This window comes from Triturus cristatus, chromosome 9 (genome assembly GCF_964204655.1).
Source record: "Triturus cristatus chromosome 9, aTriCri1.1, whole genome shotgun sequence".
NCBI classification, from domain to species: domain Eukaryota; kingdom Metazoa; phylum Chordata; class Amphibia; order Caudata; family Salamandridae; genus Triturus; species Triturus cristatus.
In genome coordinates this window covers 702,551,264-702,569,455 of record NC_140592.1, presented here as the reverse complement: position 1 = coordinate 702,569,455, position 18,192 = coordinate 702,551,264, and the positions used below count along the sequence as shown (strand labels likewise).

General features: G+C 44.8%; 1 protein-coding gene across 1 annotated transcript in view; it reads right to left on the bottom strand.

The window, feature by feature from the left end:
* Positions 1-18,192, bottom strand: part of LOC146798548 (cofilin-1-like) — a 48,517-nt gene that overhangs the window by 18,523 nt on the left and 11,802 nt on the right. The window contains exon 2 of the mRNA XM_085625841.1: positions 12,809-13,107. Coding sequence (XP_085481967.1) covers positions 12,809-13,107 — 299 coding nt within the window. The remainder of the gene's footprint in view (positions 1-12,808; positions 13,108-18,192) is intronic.

The window sequence follows — 18,192 nt, the reverse complement described above, 5'->3', positions numbered from 1 at the left end:
AGCCACGCTAAATCTGTGGATCTGAACCCAATTTACATGGGGCCACGCCAAGCCCCACGAGGGATCTGTGGTTTTTGCAAGTGGCCAAAAAACATTTGACCCCAGGGCACATGCTCAGCCCTCATTTATAACATGTTCATGGGGTCAGGAAACCGCTCACCGGACCCCTTCATTCAGGTTGCAAACACTTTCAGCCCCAGGGACAGTTTCCCCGACAAACAAAATGACGGCTGCAACACTTCCATGAAGGTTGGGCCAGGTAATGAGGTTTGCCAGTGCATGTGAATCCGCGGGTAGGTCCACTGGCAATAAGCATCCCCAGATATACAAATTTGTTTTCCAGTTATCTCCCAAACTACCGAACGGCTTCACACCAAATCACAAAGAGCCAGCTCTGCGTACCAACATCAAGCTCCCTGACAAATTTAGTGTAATTCCATCTAGCGGTTTGGGCTGTCAGCGTGTTCAAAGGTCCGATGGGAATTAACATGGGAAACGCAGCCTTTTTTACCCCCCCCCCCCCCCCACCCCCTCTTTTTCCACTACACGAAACATTCCACAATCCATCTAAAGTACCTGGCAAATTTTTGGGGGAAAATTGCATGGAGACTCCTCAAGCTGCGCTAGGATATAGGCACTTGAAAATGGCCTTTTTGATAGAAACCCCGTCCTAACTATAGTTAGGTACTGGTGACTGCCAGTAGGCAATTAATATCCATGTATCTATATAGCTATATAGATATCTCAAAAGACTGCACCCTTTCACAACTTGTCCTTCAGAATATGGCTTGCAAGTGGAGCGTAGACCGGTACATCCTCCCAGTAAATGGATATGGTTTGGAGGGCATGCATAAGTAGGACTTATTTATAGTATTGTGTGGAAGATAGCTCCCCCTCCCAGAGCTTCTCGGAGGACTTAATGGATCCACCCTCTTGTAGAACTCCTACTCTGGTGATAGAAAGCAAGTCCCATGGATTGTAAACGCATAGTTGTTGCACGTTCTTCAATGTAGCACCTTTCCATAGTGGTGCATCTAGTGTGATTTTACTCCTCCGTTCAATATGGGTCATTTCTCTGTCCCATGCGGCTATGGTCGCCTGTGCATGGGCCAGGCTTGTGCTCCTATTTTTCACCAGACTATCTTTGCTGCATGTGGAGGTTTTGTACCCACATGGGTTGAGGAGTCTAATCTGGAACACACCGCCCAGACCAAGGAGTGCCGTCGACAACAAACTTATTGTCAATTAGACGGTCCTGTACATATACCCTTTTTCCCTTGAAAGCTTCTGCCATGAGCGGATTTACTTCAGTACTACGAATATAGAACAATATTAGGTTGTCCGCACAGGACTTCGAATATAGACTATCCTTAGCCTGGCGTTACTCTGAACAAGGCTATTAGCATCTTAGAACAACATTAGAAAATACCTGTATCTGAGGTGGCTTTTCCTGAAGAAGGCATCTAGATGCCGAAACACACGTAGAAATCACCTGGGAATTGCAGTCGTTTCATGACACAGATATATTGTTCTGAAAGTTATTGATGTTTGCATTTGTAAAAAGTCTGATCGACATTTGTCATAAATATGCATCCTAATCTGTTCAAAACACCGTGAATCTATACATTTTTGAATGTTCAAGATTCTATAAACGTGTACATATTTTCACAGTATGAATGAATAGACATAAGTGTGTGTGTGTGGGGGGGGGGGGGGTTGCGTCACATCATTTATGGAAATGAAAAATATTTAAAACAGTCAATAAAAATTATTTTTGTATTTATCCATTAACTTTGTGTCTTCCTCTCCTATACATGTCTGTATGGAAATATATTTATGAAGTTGCCCTAGGATCCTTACAGTATGTATTGTTCTCCCACCTCCCCATACTTATAACGCACCCAATTGGGTATAATCATGCACGGTCTAACCAACTTCACTGCAGGACTGGTCAGGTATTAAGCCAAGCATTTATTGCCCATAATTGGGAAGCCCAGTGCTAGTCTTGTAAATGAGGAAGTGCATCTCATGTTCTATAGTGATCTGTAGCTGGTTCAAAGAGGTACCTGAGGGGGAAGCAGCTCCATCCCTAAACAGCAGTCTAATTTCTTTATCAGCAAAAAAATCGTGGGTTACAGGAAGGGTGTATTTTGCATCACAAAGGAGTTTTGGGAGATAAAGCATTCTAAATATGGCTTCTCACCAGAGTGTTAGTGGTAATTTGCGCCATTTGAAGCAATCTGCCTGCTTATCAGCCAGGAGCATCTCCAAATCTCCCCTCCAGGAAACCATCCTGGTGACATGTGAGGAGAACACCAAAGAATTCAAAGCCATAGGACACCACCCTAAGGGGGTCAGAGATGTTAAGATCCAGTGCCCAATCACCAATTTTAAGGAGCAATGATTAATACCAATTCCCCATATTTCCCAAAAATTCTGAAACCTTCAAACAGTGCCAGATTAGTACTTAGTCTCTCCCTGGGATCAGCTATGTAGAGTAGGTCACTGCTTGCATAATGAGATCTTTTCTCTCCATTGATCAGCACCATCTCCAAAGCCAAAAATAATCTTATTTGCTCTAATCCAACATGCTACGTGCTCTATTCAGATAGCAAACATGAAAGGAGTGGAAGGATACTCCTGCCTAGTTCTGCTCACTAGAGTGGATGTTATGGATGCTACCCAAGTGACCCAGACCACCGCTGCGGGATGCCTATTAAGGAGGGCTACCCAGCTAAAGAAATGTGTTCCGAAGCCAAAATGCTTCACCACCAGGAAGAGATATGGCTGGTGTGTTTCAAATAAAATGGAGTTTTTTTGTAGCATCAGCAGAGAATAGCCAGGATGAACCCAAGAATCTCACGATCGACATCTAGATGTGGAGGAGTCTGAGAATTTGCTAGGTGGACCATCAGGCATAAATCCAGTCTGATCACAGTGGACCAGTCAGCGCATTACTTTCTTCAGCCTTTGTGCCAATTTAGCAGCCAGCAGTTTAGTTTCTACATTCAATAAAGAAACTAGGTGGTAGGAACCACAGTGCCATCTCAGCTTACCTTCTTTATGAATTACAGTGATCAGAGTGTGTTGCTGGTGTGGGGTAGTGTACCCTGATCTCTGGCTTCCTCAAACATCTTCAGTCAATGGGGCCCTACTAGTGGCAAGAGTCGCTTGTATAAAATTTCACTGAAACTTGAGTCCAGGTGTCTTCCCGCCCTGCATTTTCTTTGAAGCATCAGTAAGGACCTCTTAGAGCATCTTAAACTTGAGCCTGCTTAGGATTGGGATGCCAAGGGTCTCCAGGTAGTGCTTTGTTTCTTCTTCCTTTCTGTAGGATTTGGCCTTCTTGGAAGGAATGATAGTACAGGGCAAATCAGGACTACTGAGGCTGCCCCAGTTACCCTTTATTGTGAGCGAGATTATTTCTCCTACCCACCTTGCCTCTTCACTGCTGCTCAGCCAAGCAAGAAGTCACAGTTTTATAGCAGATGTCATCCAATATCTGTGTCAAAAAATAACAGTGATGGGCAGTGTTCTAGATTTCACTGCAGTTCTGTCAGGGAAGTTTACAGTGCTTTGGGTCGGTCTAACTTCGTGTGTAAATAGCCTCTCCCTCTAGAACCATGATGCGTTTCCAAGGTAGCTTAGCAGGCCTTCCCCTTTTTTTCCGTTCTGTTTGTATTTTGTTGTGGAAAACTACTTTATAAGCTTCCCAATCAAAAAGTGGAGAGTCAGCGGATTCTGCATTCTCTACTAAGTGTAGATAACTCATGGTTTCGGGGTCCCTCTGTGCCCCACATGCTCGATATTCTGTTTCTAGAAGTGGAAGGATCACCCCTGCTGCGCAAATGTGTACTTAACTGGAGACTGTCCAGTGTGCCCCAAAAAAGGATGAATAGTTTGTGAGGTGTTTCCGTCCACTACCCCCAATGCTCTAGTGAACTGAGCCAACAGTGTATATTGTGGTTCCCTGTCCAATGGAGTCCTGGTCAAGTCTGTTGTAATAACAATAACTTCATTAAAGTCTCCACCTACTACAGGTAGAGTGCTTCCAGCCTTCAAGAGTACTCAAACATTTCTTCCAGTACATCTTTCTAGAGGTGCAGACACATTAATAACTGCGTAGCCCTGTGTCCCTTGGACTGCTATTACTGTTCCACTCAGGTCCAACCATCTTTTAGTGATGAGGAAGGGAGGTGGGGGCGACTAGGGGGGAGCATTTTGTGCTAATTTTGCAACCCCGTGTGACGCCTGGGAGAAACCTGCATGTCCAGGGGAAACGTATTGGCCAGAACAAAGAATCTAAACTAATTCCCTATCCAGTGTCTTTGTCTGGTGCTGCCCGTCTAATATACTATGCTGCCACCCGTTTGATTTTGTTCCCTGCGCCATTCACATTCTAGGTTAGGATCTTAAGAGTCCCCCCCTCCATCCCTGGTCACACAACTGGATTGGTCCCTAACATGGCGCCTCCTTTTGCCTAACTCAAAACAGCACATTCCCTTTCCCAACAAGTGTCCACTGTGCGCGTCTGCTCTTAAACACCACAACAATTAAACATCTCTCCCCGCCCCCCTCCAATATCAGGGCAAGAAAAAACTGCTTACTAGCCAACCACGGAAATGTAAGTCATCCACTTCCTTACTATTAACGAAAGAACACAATACAAGAAAAGTGAAATTTATTAGAAAATTTATCACGCAAGCAGCTTTCTTCTCCGGTGTCGGATTGGGGTTGTAGTCAAGTATACTTCCGAGCAGTCTCCCCTGGAGATACAGATATACACTTAAAAATAATCAACCAAAGCTCCCCCCCCCCCCCCCCCCGCTGCCCACTCCAGGCAACAGCCAGTCCCTTTACATCAGTCTATGACTAAAGCTTGTTCAGGCTGAGTAGGTCATATGTTTCCTCCAGGATGGGGAGTCGCATCCGGCCCTTGGCAGAGAAGAATCACCATGGGATCTTACTCAGATTGTGGGTCCTGGGGCAGGCCTCAAGGCTGCGCTGTACCATCTCCCCCCTGTGAGCGTATATAAATCTCCACTTCTACCTCTACCGTGGACCTTTTGTCACCTGATCCCTAGAGGGTCACCCCACATGTCTGCGACTGACAGTTGTCTAGCCATTGTTTTCTGCCCTTAGTATACCACCGATTTTAATTCGGCTTTTGATTTGCTAGATTGCAGTTTGCTTTGGTCTAAACTACAACAGGGTATACCCCCCCATGTTTATCAACAGTCTTGCAGGAACTCTACTCCCAAAATTGGTCCCAGGTGGAGCTTGACATGGATGGGTCGCTCTCAGAAAGAATACCTCTAGGTAACGGGTTAAGACAGGGTTGCGTTTTGGCCCCCACGCTGTGTTCCTAGTTTCTTGCAGACCTTCCAGGGATGCTGGCCACTACAGTCATTCTCACCGAAAATAGGGAGTAGACATGTGCCTTGCCTGCTTTAATGCAGAAACTTGGTGATTCTTGGCCAGACAACCCAAACTGGCCTACAGAGGAATCGTAATAAATCCAACAGCTACTGCGAGGCAAATAAGTTTAAGGCGAGTACGAGTAAAACAAAAATAATCCCTTTTGGGGGGGGGGGGGGCATTTCAAGTGGGCTCAGGGAAATTAGATGGTGAAGGTGGTGTCTTCATATAAATACTTCGGTATGATTTTTGCAAAAAAGCTGAGCTGGGCCCCAAATAAAGATTGGGACAAGTAGGCCCAACCCCTGCAGCACAACCCCTTTGGTTGCCAGTTTACAGTACCACATTATGGATCAAGGAAGGGCATTGTCTACAGTTAAGGTAACAGGTATGTCCTTGTATTAATACTGTTCAAACTTGTATTTATAGTTCATAAATGCAAAGCCTTTATTATTAGCATGAGCACAAAGTAAATGTTGCAAGCTCGGCCTGCACTTTGGAATGTGGTTCCAGTATAAATGTGTACACACATTTTCAAAGTTAAGTAATATGAGGCTATGTATAATGTTCCCAGAATGAGGGCTCATCTTGATCTGTACCTTTGACCAGGGACATGTGTGACTAACCTAAGGGAAGAGGCCCTATCTGTTTTGGGCCTTACCACGATTCAGCTCAAACTCCCCAGCAAAGTGGTCCAGATCGGAGTGGAATTCACCAGTTATCCTTCGCTAGAGGGAGAGGCCTTTTGCACATAGGCTGTGGCAGCTAGCTACGATCTTAGTAGAGCCCTATGGTTCCCTGTGTCTCCCACCACAGGTTAAGGTCAAACACAGCGACCCAAAGAGGGCCCTGAGGTACAGCAAATCAAGGAGGTGTCATCCCCTCAGAGACCACTCAGTTTAGGGCCCCTTCTCCCCACATTGTTGGGAATCGTTTCAACTCATGATTTCAGCCTAGGGCAGTCATAGCCTCTCTGAGCTCTCGTCCTGAGCCGCCTTGGTTTCGCCTTCATATCTCAGCATTGGTTCCCTTTTTAGGTGAGCATTCTCTACCACTTATTTATCAAGGATGGTCTAAATAAGACTATACGTGTTCACAAGTTACACTGATTACGAAAAAAGCATTCACATTTTGTAGACCATATTTGGGAAAGCTAGTACAAACTGCTGACTAAATTTAGGGATCTTGCTTTTCAACCTCAAAGGACCATAATTGAGTCAGTTACTCCTACGACCCCAGTCTAACAAGTTTAATTTTCTCCTGATCTTTTCTCTGGCATGGGGATTTAAACTGTATCTCCCGTAGAAGAGTGCCAACCGGGCAATGTTCAACACTCAATCATTTCCTTTGGTTTTTGCTTTGTTTGCCATAAGTTGGCAGGGTATGCTCAGACGTGAGTCCCTTGCTCACTTTGCCACTGGATTCAAGCAAGCCTGGCTGAAGACGGCTGAAATGCCAGAAACCGGTCTAGGAAGCTTGTTTCCGGTCCAGGGAAGACATGGCTTGGCAATTCGGGCTGGACTGTTCCCATGAGGCACAGGGTCAGACTGATTTGCATATGGCCATGTCTGAACTGGGGTGGCAGAGTGGGCTAAAGAACGGTGATGGATTAAACCCAGATCAGTTGACTGGGGGTGAGTGCTTGCAATGTTCAACACTCCGTCCATCATTTCCTTTGGTTTTTGCTTTAACAAGTGACACAATAGGTGAGGCCTAATGGCTTTGTCATAATGAAATATGAAATATCAGCATTTGTAAAGCACACAGCTACTTCTGGAGAGGTGTCCCGGCTCTGGGGGCCGTCTGGAAGATTAAGTGAGCTATTGCCCAGAATCACATGGTGCTGGGATAACATGCCGCCGGCGATCGAACTGTGAACCACATGGTCCGGCGTCAGGCACCCAAGCTGCTGCGCCACACCTCTTTCACCAAGGTTTCATAATAAAGAGGTCAAACCTATGAAATCGGCAATTACTTTTTTCAATGAATACTTTACCATTGTCTTTACACCTTACTCAACACCGGCCTATTCAAGTGCTCATGAACTGGCAGAAATCATATATACAGTAATAAAATGACAAATTTACAGAAAAATACAGCTTGCAAAATACACACCCGATCAATAGGGCCCAATAAGAAAGACCAGTGAAAACCCCCAGGCTTTGTCAAGAGTGGGTGGCAAATGCCAAAATTGCATACTACATTTAACAAAATGCCAGCCACAATGTGATAAAGTGTTAAAGGCGTATTGGTTTTAACAAATGAGTTTCACAAATAATAAGCTAAACCACTTGCCTTTCTCATAACGTTTCATAATAAGCAGACTACACCAATGGCATTGGACATACTGTTTCCTGGTGCACCAATCGGGACTATAGCTTGTTATCATAACCAACACGGGCCTACCGTTCGTAACACAAGCTTTTCCAGAAGGTATCCATCACAAAGTCAAAATTAAAAAAAAGGGTATACAAAATTTAGCTGAGCAAAATACTATCTGTCCTAAGACGAACTAACAAGTATTTTCTCAGAGCAAACCTATATCCAAGGTTTGTCACATGGGGTAACTAACAACGAAACCACTTGCCTACTACGGTATTCTGTGCTATTCAGTGTGACAAAATAGCTATCTGTAGGCTTTATGACAGCGTAATAAAACATTCAAACTTAAATGCATACTTACTTTAACATACTTTTCACAATAATGTCAGACTAACACTTTATCATAACATTTCATAATAAAAAGATAAGGCCTACAGGCACAATTTGGCTTTCCAACACATCTAACTTAGTTCAGATGTATCGTATAAGCTTTTCCCAAGCCAAAAAGGGCAATACTAGTAATCCTTTTAGCGGAAGTACACACATTTGCAACAATCAAACCTGGAGAACCTAGCCCCCCTTTCATTAGTACTTTGAAAACTATTTTCACTGACCACATAAAATCATGCAACTTGCACTGACAAGCCAGACCTAGCCCTGCGCATGCCAAGGGCTTTCCAAAACTGGAGTGCATTCTTAAGTCTAAAATGAATGAGTGGCGGGGGTTGGAGGTGGGGTCTGTGCTGCTGCCAGACAAATACAGTAAATGGTTTAATTTCCTAAGAAAGTTTCAACAGCTTCGCAGTGTCATGCATGTATGCCACTGAAAGTTCAAGCTCTGCCAGCTATTCCGCTGCTAGCATGGGAAACTTAACATAACATAATAAATCACAACTATATGGCGAGGGAAGCACTTTTTCCTGTGGAAGCAATCAACTTCTGCCTAAACCAAAGAAACAGTGCTCCTGGCTACCAACACGTGGTACTCTGCAGTACTCTTGAAAGCTCTTTAGGTTGATCAGCTTTCGCCAGGCATAATGTGTGCTGTCAAGCCAGACCCAACAAGCATTGGCAATGCCAATAGGACTAGCTTTAAAGGAATGTTGGTTGTATCGCAATTTAAAGAATTAAAAGTAAATTGCAGGGGAATAGAATTGTATCTTGTGGGACCAAAGAACAGTAGAATATTGGTGTAGGTTAAAACTCCAGGTGACAGTTAGGACTTTATGTTAGACCTAAACATCTTTTTAGGATAATGACGGCCCTTCCTCCCATCTGTGCTGCTGCCACAGGAAAACAACAAATTATCTAGTTATCAACACCACTTAAATAGCATCATCGTCATGTGTGTGACCCCAAAAGTTCATGCTCAGCCATCTGGATAAATTACCAAAATGATCACAGCTATGGAGGGCAAGCGTTTTTTTCGTGGAAGCACACAACTTCTGCACAATCAAAACATGTTCTCCTGGCTCCGAACATGTGGGTGAAGCCAAAGCCTCGGTCCTCGCATAATTGGGAAACTGGAGCCTTTTGGTGGGTTGACACCTAATCATTTTGAGATTTGAAAAAGACTCCTTCAGGGGGTATGTAGGGATTTTGAACACAATACCTTCCACCTGTTGATTCTTAAAAAAAACATTGCATTAGCTGATGATTTCCTACTGCTAAATGATATCCCTCTGCAGACGAAGTGACTAATTTCTCCAAAATATACTTAAACGCTTTCAAGTTTACAAATAAAACATTTCCCTTGCTCTCTATCCACAACCCCACTTCTGCCAATACTGCATTCATCACCTCATCAGCTCCGGTAATACCCCAATACCATCCTCCGGCCCAGCTTAATTCTGTACTCCACTCCCTTTGCCCCACCTCCTCTTACCCACCGACCATCCACATAAAACTGACAAACCTTTTTCCTCCAATTTCTCTTGCTACCCAACACCTTCCAGAATACGCACTTCACCCCCTTCTTTGACACTTGATCTCTATGCATGTCTCTTATCACCGCCCTTAAATCTCCCCAGCCACTCACATGCCTGCGCCCCTCTACTTCATCCCACGAACCACATCAAGAGATGAAGACTCTGCCCCGTCAGTCCAAACACCCACAAGACCAGTGGCCCTACAAACACCCGTACACGCCTATGTCAACTAAAAGTTCCACAACAATCTCGGGACCACTTCCTAAACCCATCAAAGAAATCACTAAAAGTTCAATAACAATCTCAAGATCACTTATCAAACCCATCGAAAAAACAATCCGGCCTCCACCCAGCAGTTCTGTTTAGCAGCAAAACATTCTCCAACAGACCAACTGAAGGTAAATTCATAGGAAGATCAGCCTATAACCAGAAGCCTTTCTAATACCCACATAGAATTTCATCCACCCAGAGGCCCTAAATTAACAGCAGTCGCCATCTGGGACGATCGCAAGACCAATTGACAACAATGTAGCCACCCACCCTCCTACTGGAAGCATCAGTCTTTGTCAAAGTGCATCTCCCTATCCTATTACAAAGGCTGACCACAACCAGAATTTAGTGAACCACACTGGACTGGATTTCATTACATCATCAAATCAATACAGACTCACTTCCCCATCTTCCTTCTGTTCAAATTTGAAGTGCCACGAGGGGCCACCCACTCCCCTCATTAAAGCATACCACAGCCCTCTCCAAAGTCTTATTACATCCTTAAATCTCAATTGCTACAATAATGTAGGACACCCAGATCACGCCCAGGCGTGGTATAATTGTGGTAAAGCAAGGTTAGAGTGAAGTTAGATTAGGTTTTGTACTTATGAAGCACATCGAGCCATTCATAACCATTCGCCGAGAATGAAGAGAAGCACAAAGCACCTCTGGATCGTTTTGCAATTCTTGTGTGTGGATTGTCAAACCCTTCCTATGCGTTTCTGAAGCTCAGATTAGCTGATCTGTCCATGGATTCGGTCTCATACAGAAAACATCTTACACAAAACTCCACAGAACTCAAAGAGGTAGCCTACTGCAACCCCCCCCCCCCCCAAAAAAAAAACACAAACAGATGGTGGTGCGGGGTAGTAAGGGCTGCTGTGAAAAAGCAAGATATTCATAATGCATTGCCATGTCTACAGCAATCTGGCTCCTGTTGCAGACAGAGTTGTAAAGGGTTCTATATAGTTGCTGTGGCCACAGAGAAATAATGCACACCAAAGGTTTTCCGATTAAACCTTGCAGCTTCAAGAAATTTGACCCTAGATCTCGAAGTCTGGACAATACTACGTAAAAAGCTGTAGTAGTGGAAAAAGACTGGGAGTGGAAACTGCTTTATGCATGAAGCAGAGATTTGAACAGGATACATTCTTTTATCAGGAGCCAATGAAGAGTGGCCAAAGAAGAGATCTGCTCACTTCTAAATTATATAAACCCAATGCTGCAAGCTTCTCTCATTGGTCGGTCCTGTCCCAGGATCTTGAATATCCATTTTCTAACACCCTGGGAACAATTTTTATTTTTTTTTAATTTTTATTGTGAGCAACTTTCTCCAGAAACTTCTAAATGGTGGCTAAGACATGCATGGCAAAAAAGTCCTACCACCATGTCCTGGGTACTGTCAAGCCTCCTAAATACTTCAGAATTGAGCAAGTCCAGCTAGCTTCTGGAAGGATGGTGGTAACCCTTGTTCACCGACGCATACATGTCCAACATTTCAGGAGAAGAAAATTTGCTTCTGTATTGGTGTATGTGCCTGGTGACTTCCTAGTTTAGCTGAGATCCATTTTGCGTAACTACAAGATCACTGATCAGACTTTATGTCCTCTCTAAACAACCACTTTCTCACACAGTGCAATTAATACAAGCTTAAATAAACTACACTTAAAGGGTCCTCTAATGTCTTCTCTTATACCAATGCCACCATTAAGGGAAACTTCCAAACACCCGTAACTTTGAAGGAGGACTGGTTGTTGAAGTCAGATGATTTCAATCAATAAGAATTAAAAATAGGTCTCTGGTTTAAAGGCTATTCAGTGGATTTAAAATAAAAAGGAACCGGTATCCAGAACGTGTTAGTAATGTTTGCAGGGTGACTGACTCCTCCATTTGCTGCAGCAGCCCCACTAAGTGCATGTTCTATAACAGTCTTTCTGGGAGGGCCTCAGCATGATGAATATACCTTTTGATGTTCTAATAGGTAAGAGCCACCTCAATTGTGTGGTTGTTTTGAAACGGACTACGGATTAATACTTGGCTGGATTTTTGTCTGCAGCAGCGAGCAAAGCAGGGTGGAAGGTTTCCTTATTTGTGTGGGGGGGAGAGGGGGCTTCATTTATATAATGTATGCAAAGTCATGTTTACATCGCAGACACTGGTCAGAGCCAATTTACTTCAAGTGGGCACTCTGGGTTTAGAAAGATTCAGAAAAGACTAATGCATCGCATTTTAAGATCGGTGTTGATAAATCCTGAAGTGCTCCCCCTAGTGAAAAGTGTACACAATAAACGTGAAAGGTACAAGTCTAATTAGGAGGATTGGTTCTTACTGAAAAGATGTACTTAAAGAAGCCCTACAGAGTAAAACTGAGTAACGAGGTTAAAACAAAAGACAACTTTTAAAATGACTATGTGCAGACTGCACAAAGTATGTACCCCCTAGTGTTTCTCTGAAGCCTTTTTGTTTTATCCACTTTTACCCTGTAAGAGTTAATAACTAGTACTTGAGCTAATATTTCGTTCTTTTCCTACTAATATTTATCTAGTGTCCTCTTTAACCCCTTCGATGCTGCGCAGATTCCGCCGCTGTGCTGGCGGAATCTTGCGCGGGCGGGGTCATGACGGAATGGTTCCGTCATGAGCACAGCTCAACCGTGGGTCATGACGGAACCATTCCGTCATGAGCACCGAAGGGGTTAAGAACCCTGTATTGGTATCCCCATTGATCGGTGCTTCAACAGAAAACAAGGCCACAGAACGCGCTGCAGAATTTGCCTTTCATAGCCCATTTCTTTACTCAACATTTAGTACAAGTGGGTGCACTACTATTTTGCGCACAGCAGCTGTAGCTCAACAAATAAATTGGCTTACCAGAAGAGGAAGACTAGGTCCTCCTTCCTTGTTTCCTTGGTCTCATATGTAGCATCGTAAAGCGCATAGCGGCAATCGTCTTTTGGAAGCATTTCGATAAAGCACTTGTACACATCTTCCACCTCATCACCAACCAAGATCTCTTTTCCTTCTTCAATGATTATGTTTTTTTTGTCATCACTCAGGCGAAACACAACAGCCTTCTTTCTCTTCTTGATATCTTCTTGTGAAGCACATTTTCTCACCTTCATTTCATTAAACACCTTGATGACATCATCCGATACAGTTACTCCGGAAGCCTGCAAAAAAGAAAGAAAAAAAAAAAGGTACATTTAAGGTTAAGTTAGTGACGTACTATTCCCTGGACTATTTTTATTTATTTTTTAAAGAAACCATAAGTCATGTGGAAGTGATCTAAAGCAAGAGGGACCATCGTAGGCCAAGGTAGCCAGATTTTCAGAACCACAGTAAAGTGATTTTCATTTAGATGGACTTTCATGGACGTCTGCTACAGAGGTTGCCCTCCTTGTTCTAAAACGTAGAGGCCGAAGAATCTTACAAGAAAACAAAAAAATTGTACAGCACAACCTTTACAGTTTAAGAGGTGGAAAAAGGAGTATACCACCTCAAATGAGAAGCAGACAAAAAAATGTCACCTCAGAGGATATGTCGTGGATATAAATTGCTTTTAAGTGCACCCATTTAATGGTGGAAACTACTGGCCTGGTCACTTATGGGTAATCTTCATTATCTCCTCATCCCAACCCTACCAGTGAGCCAATGACAAATCTAGCTGTTCGGCTTCACCCCATCCGATTAAGAAAAATCTACCTCTGAAATCCTTTTCATAAGGAATTTTAATCCCGTAATCCTCATTACAAATCTGCATCTAGAACAGCAAAACAAAAAAACAAAAAAGAGGATGATGCATCCCCTCCACCCTCAACTGCAGTCTATGGTGTCTTAACAGTGTATGGTATAGACCACCTGGTATCATTGCAAATATCAGAAGTCAAAGCCTACTTCAAAGCCTCCAAGGAAGCAGCCAACCATCTCACTGACCTCTCCTGGACTTGAGTGGGCATGGATTACACTAGACTTTCATAAAATGTTAAAAGGGCTTACTTAAACTACTTTCTATATGTAAAAACTGAGTGTTACCAGCCCTCCTTAAAACTCCAATTGTAACCTTCCGAGGATAGTGCCCCAATGTAATCATCCTGTGTGCCTGAAACACTGGAGAGGAAACCATAATCGACATTACCAACATGGCATCACCAGAAGCATTTCAGTCTGGTCCTCCTACACGTTCTGTAGCACCCTTTCGGCTGAGGGAAGTCACAAAATAGCACCTTGGGCCACAGAAAGAACAGGTCATTCATTCTTCAAGCCTCTAGACAAAGAAAACTTGTCTATTACACAACACTCACTGACACATTGGTATCTCTTCCCCAGAGATAAACACAAATACACAATACTTCACTTGCAGATAGGTATGATTAGCACAAAATACAGTGGTCTCCAGGGGGAGACAAAACCATATACTAAATAAGTGAAATGTGACCGAAAACAGGACTTGGACCAGGAGACTCAGAGGAGCTGGGGGAATAAGAAACGACCCAAGTTAAGTACTCAGGAAGCCCACGGAGGCTGTCAGCAGAGTGGAAACACAGCTGTGTGTCCAATAGAAGTCAACAGGAAGTCGCAATTGCAGTTTTGGAGAAGGACCCTTCCCAGTGGGCCCTGAGAAATCTGAAGAAACCCAGTGGAAAACAGAAAATTGGGGAGTCACCCTGCTCGTGGATAGACCAGGATACCTACACCAGGGAAGCCAAGAGCACAGGTAGGTGCAAAGGGACGTCGGAACCCGCCGTAGACCACAATGGAAGACTTCAGGAAAGATGCAGCTGGAGAAAACTGTGCAAGAGTCCAGTGGAATTCAAGGGTGGATTCTCAATGTTTAGAACCTGTAAGCAGAGAGGACAGAGTCTATGCCACTATTAGGTGACCAGAAGGCACAGTAAGGCAACGCTCACCGATATTGGATGGTTCAGAAGTGTTGATGGTGAGGACCTGGTGACGCTGAAGAAGACTAGGAGCCATGCACAAGCTGCCCCACGTTGGAAGTCGAGAACTTGGTTGGTGGTGGTGGGGGGGGGGGGGGGTGTCAGTGTCTGGCAGGAACACCAACAACCATGGCAGCTGAAACTGGCGAAGAAGGATCAATGTTGTGACCAACAAGGGCCTAGGGACTTGCCACAAGCAGGGGAGTCTAGAGCAGGCCCCGAGCAAGCAGGGGAGCCCACTGGAGCAGAAGACGGCCCTCAAGAGGACCCACAGGGTGGAGGCACAGGAGCCATTTTCACTAGAGGACCTCAAGCAGCTCACCGAGAAAGAAGGCCTACGGACCAGAGGATGCTGTACTTGACAGTAAATAGTGGAGCTTCTTGTAGCCTGAAGATCTCTGGAGTGCAGAGCCAACAAGCCTTGGCAACAGCAAGTCGACGAGGTGCACAGGGGTTTAGTCCCGGCGGTTCAGACGAAGGCTACTGGTCTCAAAGTTGCAGAGAGGACAGGTCAGGCCTCGAGGGAGTTGCAGAACTACCACCTATGTGGATGAACCTTTCGGAGTCCGTGGGACGCAAGGAGCAGCAGACTGGTCAGCTTCGTTGCGGTGCCTGCAGATGCAGGGGGATGGACTCCTTCACTCCAAGGGAGATTACTTTGGTTGTTCTTGATGCCCACAGGTCTTTTGAAGATCCTGGCTGAAGCACAGATGACGAAGAAAACTTGCATTACAGCTAGACCAGCAGGAGGCTTCCATGATGCAGTCTCGGTTGCAGGCGAAGTCAGAGGGTCCAGACGGTTGAAGAGTGACGTGGTTGCAGGCTTGAATCTTATCCCACAACAAATCTAATAAACCACGCACAGGTAAGTTCGTAAGTACCCTAGGGAACGGGTTGGAACAGCTCATGGGTCCCTCCCAAAGGAGGGGCTGGACAGAGAGTAGTATACTCCAGGGTTACGCCAGAGCAGGAGCCAAGGGCTCCCCTAAACTGGAGTATGCAAGAAGGGCACCAAATGTATCTTTAAAGCAGTCTGGTGGCACTGGCAAGTACCTACACCCCAGTCTTTTAGTCAAACCCTGAACTGATTTAACCAGAAGTAGAGGGGGGGGGGGGTACCCCAAGTGAGCTCCCAAGTGCATGGGATCATACTTCCAACACTGGAATCGGTGTTGGGATATGATTCCAACTTGTTTGATACCAAACATGACCGGGTTCGGTGCAGCCACTATATAGTTAGACATCTTGTAACGATTGATGTCCACTATATGTATTAAAATAGCTGACCACACTTACAAAGCCTGGAGAATCAACTTTGGGGTTTGTAGGGGTGTCCTGCTCATGCAGGGGCACCCTCACACTTTTAACCAAGCACCCTGCTTTCAGGACGGAAAGGCTTGCCATGGGGTGAATTGTTTCCTTCTATCTGAGGTCACTCCACTTAAAACCTATATCTGTTGTGAGAGGTGCATGCACCAACTCACAAAGGCTGCAATGGTAGGCCTGTAGTCAGTTTGAGTGGTCTCTCATGAGTGGCACAATACATGCTACAGCCCATGGGATACCCCTGGTCCACCTATGCCCTGGGTACCGCAATACAATATACTAGGGACTTACAAGGGTACACCTGTAGCCAATTGTGGATGTAAAACAGTACATTGCATTGTCAATTTAGGGAGGAAGCATAGTGACTGGGATACTGATCGGCAGAATCCCAGTCAGACTAGTAAAAAAATTTTTTTTTAAAACACACCACCACCAATTTTTGCCTTTCGGACAGAGGCGATAACACCTTTATTTGATCCATAATGAAGTGCACCTCTATGTACTGAAGATCCAGAGTCCGTGACAAATGGGACTTCTTGAGCTTTATCAAAAAACAATGATTTTCCAATATTCTGGAGACCTCTTCCACTTCCTGACAAGCTTTAAAAACAGAAGAGCAAAATGAACCAGCTTTCCAAATAAGGGAAGATCGAATTCATTTCCCATGGATCAACCCAACCAAAAGTGCTTACACCTTGGTAAAGATGCTCAGAGAGGGCAGCCCAAAGGAGAGGACTTGGAACAGGCTCTCCCTGAAAAGGGATGAGATAACCCTGCAGCACACTGTCCAGAATCAATTGGTCTGCAATGGACGCCTTTTAACAGCCCTGAAAAAGCATCAACCTGCTCCCACTACTAACTGGAGATGCCAAACAGTCATGATTTTGGGGCAAGCAGAGGCGTATTTGAAGTCTCTGCAGGCTGTACGCGAGAACTTTACTGATGGAGAGACTGCCCATCCACTCCAGCAAAAGGGCCAATTAACAGCTTAAGGCTGGAAATATGACCCAAATGCCATTTTAAGGTGCAGAATTCCCCTCTCGCAGAAAGCTTTGCAGGCATCAATTTCCTACCCTCTACAGATTCTTTTAACCCATGTCGCCAACTATCTACCGAAGAGCTTTGAGCTCAGAGTCCACCTTCCAGGACGATCTGTATTTCCCTTCTTGCAGCTATAGGGGACCTTGCGGCTTCTGCCCCCTGCCCCTACTGAATCAAAAGTCGTCTGACAGAAACCAGACATGCAGCTACATCATCAACAAGCATTAAAAATGCAATAGGTCTCGCCTTTCATTAAGTTAAAGCCATTTTAACTTACGTTAAAGCAAATGGCTTTAACGTAATCAAAGGCAAGACCCATTGCATTTTCAATGCTTGTTATGACAGTGACTTAACTGTGGAGGATCCGAGCAAATTCCATCTAGGTTAGCACCACTGCAATCGCTGCCGTGCATGCGCTGCCACAAGCAGTTTTATAATATTAACTGATATATTGGGGAGGGCAAAGGAGGCCCCATGGGATAGACGAGCTGGTCGCACTGGCACGTGTGGGTATCATGGCCCTGCAGCCATATGCACGTCACCCCTGGCTTCTCTATTCTGCAGCGCGTGCTGCAGCCTCTCTGGAGCTTTCCCAAGACAGGCCTAACCCTCTGTCCTTCCGTTCCACCTAGCCTGCCTCGGGAAAGTGCACACGTTTCCAGATCTCACACGAAAAATCACTTCACTCGCACAAAGCGGAGGGAAAAACAAACTTGGACAACAATGCACAAATGACGCCAACAAATGAAAATGCTAGCTTTTCAAGCCCTGCAAATTCCGTAAACCGTGGAACATTCTGGACAGCAAACTTTCCAAGTAAAGATGTACTCATCCAAGGGGAAACTGGGTTTTTTCCCCAATAGGCCAGATCCTTACAAGCGGTGTGTGCTGATGGAGAACGATGGACACGCGAGTTTGTGACTTCTTCACCTCGCCTGTTATTTCAGAGGC